The sequence below is a fragment of the Salvia hispanica genome, chromosome 1 (genome assembly GCF_023119035.1).
Source record: "Salvia hispanica cultivar TCC Black 2014 chromosome 1, UniMelb_Shisp_WGS_1.0, whole genome shotgun sequence".
NCBI classification, from domain to species: Eukaryota; Viridiplantae; Streptophyta; class Magnoliopsida; order Lamiales; family Lamiaceae; genus Salvia; species Salvia hispanica.
Genome location: NC_062965.1, coordinates 7210913 through 7215469, shown reverse-complemented (window position 1 = coordinate 7215469; position 4557 = coordinate 7210913). Strand labels below are relative to the sequence as shown.

Sequence of the window (4557 nt, the reverse complement as noted above, 5' to 3'; positions counted from 1 at the left end):
TTTTTGGTTGTCCCACTATAGCTGAGTCATTTCCTATTTTAGTAAGAAACACCAACTTTTCTTCTCTCTTACTTTATTCTCTCTGGATCTCTTTACTTTTTTTTTTCTTTCCTACTTTATTCTTCCTTCACTTAACTCACTTTTAACACAATTTCTTAAATCCCGCCTCTAGGAACGGAGGGAGTGTGTGAATATAGTTGCTCGTACAATGTCAATATGAAATTACGTTGACATGGTCATACCATCGTCTTAATATATTACTTCTATTACATTATATTGAATGATTTTTCCTCTTGTAGCGTGTAGAATAAATAGACAATTGAACGATTTTCAAAGTTTGTAAAATTCTTCAAGTAAGATTGACGTAAAATTTCTAATTGATATTAGAAAAAAAAAAGTATACATCTCCATGAACAGCAAATTTCTAATAGATATTAGAAAAAACCATTAATACCGAAAAATAGTGCTCAAATAGATTTGATATTCTGGTGCTGCACCACCAACACGGACACAGGCACGGTCAGATCCGGCGACGCCAGCATGTCCCCAACCGGTCCCAGCTCCGCCAAATCATTCCACTCACTCAGCCCCAACAGCTGCGGCGTGTCATCCTTATGCCTCCTCCCCACCATGATCAGATCAAACGCCTCCTCCATCGCATGTATCAGCATCGCCGTCTCCGCCCCGTCCTTCACCCTCTCCTCCCTGTAAACAATGTTGTCCTGCTGCGCCCCCTGCATCCTCGTCTCCTTCAGTATCTCCGCGTCCAGCACCGCGTCCCACTGGCTGTCCCCGGAGTAGATGTCCCACGGTACGAACCTCACAACCGTCAGGCAGACGTCAGGCGACAGCGCCATGCGCCTCGCGTACGCCAGCGCCTCCCTGTCGTCCGCCCCCCCGAAGAACGCCACCGCCACGTTGTACGCTGAGGCGGCCCCGCGGCGCACCTTGTGGCGGTCGACCAGGATGGCGACCGAGCATGGCGCCAGGTCGAGGACCTGGCAGTTGATGGACCGCATCGTGCTGGAGTCGAGTATGAACTTGCCCTGGTGGTTCCACTTCCTGTGGAATGGGAGAATTATCAACGACGCCAGTTTGTTGAATGCCACGGTGCAGATGTCGTGGTGCATGAACTTTGTTAGCGACATTGCGGTGAATTGCTGGACGGTTGCGACGCCTGAGTATTGCTGCTCGAGGGAGGAGAGGATGTCGATCATTTTCTGCGTGCGGGATGTGCTGTTTGATGATTTTTGGCCTAGTTGGTGGTCGATTAGCTGCGGGGAGGCTCGGCCGGCGAGCTCCACCATGTGGAGAGCGTATAACGCAATGGGGCTTTCTTTGCTCGGGAAGGAAACTTCAACGACTTTCCGGATTGCTAGTGCATCGTCCACGCGATGTGCGCAGGCGAGGACACGCAGCTCGGAGTTGATTGATGCGTGTTGGATGTCTCGTTTTTGGTAACCAGTGTACAGTCTTGAGTAGTCATAGAGAGACTTCACCACTAGACTCGAGAGAGCGGATTGTATCAGGACTGATGTAGTCAGCATAGAGAAGGTTTCTCCATCAAATGTCTGTAGTTCAATAGCAAAAAAGATCAATATTTTTGAAATAAGACATAATGAAAGAGACTGATACAGTTCCAGCAGTAGACGCCAGCTGACCTGGTTAACATAGTTGTAGTAGTAAAAGGACATTTGAACAACTCCTTGAGCACTCATGATGAAGGCAAGAGCAACAGCATCTTTAACAGGCACTTTGCAAATGATTGCCGGCACGAAAACAGACACTAGCTTCATTGCCAAACAGTATCCAACAACAGACCAGACTAGGCTAACGAATTGTAGATCGAAAACCTCAACGAGATTCACATTCATCCCGCAATAAGTGACCAAAAGTGGTGCCAACAAGCCCGAAACTAACGTTTCCAGCCTGTTCACCATCGTGGCCCCCAAAGGCGGGCCATCTGGCACTGCTAACCCGAGCAAAAAGGGGCCATACTGATAGTTGAGGCCGACGTTATCAGTAAGCAACACCACAATCAACACCATGAAAGACATGAGGATGACATGAAATTTGTTAACTGGTTTCCCTTCAGGTGTATTCTTGATGATCCAAAGGCTGAGCGGGCGCCCCACGCAGAAGATGAACAAAATTAGGCAAACGGTCAAGAAAGTAGAGTGCACCATGATAACATTTGCAAAGCTCATGATTCCGACTCTGCCATAGGTGATCACAGTCGACGAGAGGTTGCTAACCAAGTCACTGATGAGTGCCGAAGCCAGGGCAAGGCGGCCAAGCTCAGAGTTCATGATTTTGAGATCAACAAGCATGGTTGCAATGACAGGAAAGGGGAATAAATTCTGAATGGAGATAGTGTTTTTGTAAGCGGGGATTCGATACTTGTGGATCTCGTTTTGTTGTAGCACGGTCATCATCAAGCTACCACCGAGCGGAAGTGTGACAGCAAGAACACCGATAGTCCACGCTTTGATACCGGTCCTCAGCACGGTCCTCGGATCCATCTTCACACCACTAAGGAATATAAAAAATATGTAGCCAATTTTGGAGAGTAAGTCCAAGTAGACATCTCCGTTTGGTGGAAATAATGCTTTCTCCACATTTGGAAACTGTCCTAGAATAGTAGGCCCAAGTATGATTCCAGCCTGTTTCAAACAACACATGACTCATTTAGTTATGTTACATTACATATGATAAACTTACCCTGAAAAAGGAAAGTTTATCCATTGCGTGCCTGTTTAGTAGGCATGTTAAGATAGCACAAGATAATTAGAGTAAGATGGGCTTTAAGTGCCTAACATGCGCCTCATCTGATCTACCAAACAGTCAAATAAGCCCATATAACAAGAGAAAATGAACATTATTGCATGATAGTATAGATAAATATGTACGAGGATTTCGGAGACAAGGCGAGGCAAATGGAAGCGACGGAGAAAGAGATGAAGGGATTGGGTGACGAAGAAAATGATGGCGAGCTGAAGCTGGAGGCGGGGGAGAGCGAAGTCGAGTAGGTTTGCATTGTCGTGGGAGCCCCAAATGCCGGTGGAGTGCAGCGCCATATCAACATAGCAGAAATCGGTAGTAATGTTGCCGGGGCGCTCCCTGCCACCGTGGCCGGTGGAAGACCCCATATCCATGGCTCCGACCTCTTGGATTTATCCTCGGCTTCCAATTTGGAAGGGGAGGTGCAAGAGGCTAAGGGGGAAACAAACTTTTGTTTGCTTTCATTCACTCTTGTATTACTTTTCGATTTTCATGGAATTTTTTTGTTGGAAATGGATGGAGCTACGACAAATCTTCTCAAACCTTTCACTTGCGTATCCACATGCACAACACATATTTACCTTATAATTTACCTTGCACTAATTTTTTTAAAAAAATAATCAGTCATTAATACACTAAGCTTACCAACTTTTTTGATTGGTTGTGAAAAGAAAAATAGTTACTACGCATAAATTAAATAGATATACATTTGAAGAATCGACAACAAATTATTGTTTCATTTAATTAGTGTTGTTTACCATTTAGACATATTATGAATATATATCATGTACTATCTTGTAACTGCAACATGAACATCTTTAGTGATTAAACTTTGGTGAAATTTTTTATTAATTATTAATAATTTCTCCTATATCTTTATTTTCATTTTTTTAATAATTAGATGTTGTGAAATTTCCCAACATATGATATTAAGTTTAAAGAAAATAAGCACAACAAAATAAATACTGATGTCTAACAAAGTTTGTATCGAAGCTATACTTTGCTTTTTAGTTCAACTTCTTTCGCTACAAATAATGAATACGTGTTAATATTGAATATTCATTTCGTTATGCAATAATATTGAATATTCATTTCGTTATGCAATAGAAGTTCACATTTGATTTGGCATAAATTTTAAGAAAGGTAAATGAGTTAGTGGAACTAAACTTTCCAACTGGGTCGAACTGGCCAATTAGCTCAAACCAAGCCCAGCACATCAGTTAAATGTAGTAAGCCCATACTATGCTCCAACCAGGCCATTTTATAATCCCAGACCTGGAACTAGCCTAAATCTGGCCCATCAAAGACACGCCTTATATAATTAAATTTTTTTAATATAATTAAAACTAATAATAGTCTACTTCTCGATTTATGCATACCATCATTGCATAGTGTCATGCTAATCTTCTCTGTGTCGTTCCAATTTTATCGGATATGCCCGAATGGACTTAACCACAAATAGTCTAATACCAACACAAGTTTCCAACCAAATCCACATTAATGCAACATTGGATTTTGATTACATTTGTTTTTCTTATACAATATACTTTTACATCCTTTCAGATGTCTCGTTGTGCCGGGGTGTGAGGCCCTTGGGGTTGGGATTCAACCTTTTGCCCCCAGGATTTGTTAGACCTAAGAGCATCTCCAAGGGAAAGGGTAAGTAGAAATAACTACCATATTTACCTCTTCTTCATAAAATTCCATGCTCTAGGAGAAAAGGTAGTTGAGGAGGTATTATACTTTCTTTCATTTTGAGAAGGTATCTTTACCTCT

At 42.6% G+C, this 4557-nt stretch overlaps 1 protein-coding gene and 1 non-coding gene across 2 annotated transcripts; both read right to left on the bottom strand.

Moving 5' to 3' along the window:
- Positions 1–371: 371 nt before the first annotated feature.
- On the bottom strand, positions 372–3204 carry LOC125208449 (cation/H(+) antiporter 4-like). The gene is made up of 3 exons (XM_048108106.1): positions 2910–3204; positions 1662–2663; positions 372–1571 (listed from the first exon to the last, which is right to left on the bottom strand). The coding sequence occupies exons 1-3, from the start codon at positions 3153–3155 to the stop codon at positions 468–470; spliced, it is 2352 nt and encodes a 783-aa protein (XP_047964063.1). The 5' UTR covers positions 3156–3204; the 3' UTR covers positions 372–467.
- Positions 3205–4127: 923 nt separating this feature from the next.
- LOC125202938 lies at positions 4128–4231 on the bottom strand. Its single transcript, XR_007173267.1, has one exon. It is a non-coding gene; the product is annotated as a U6 spliceosomal RNA (small nuclear RNA).
- Between the last annotated feature and the right edge of the window lie 326 nt (positions 4232–4557).

Bases quoted from the DNA above. Each gene is read 5' to 3' on its own strand.
- LOC125208449 (XM_048108106.1), bottom strand. From the start codon at position 3,155: ATGGATATGGGGTCTTCCACCGGCCACGGTGGCAGGGAGCGCCCCGGC. The intron at 2,664-2,909 runs GTACATATTTAT...TGTTTGAAACAG, and splicing joins GCCTTGTCTCCGAAATCCTC to GCTGGAATCATACTTGGGCC. The intron at 1,572-1,661 runs GTCAGCTGGCGT...ATTGAACTACAG, and splicing joins ACTACAACTATGTTAACCAG to ACATTTGATGGAGAAACCTT.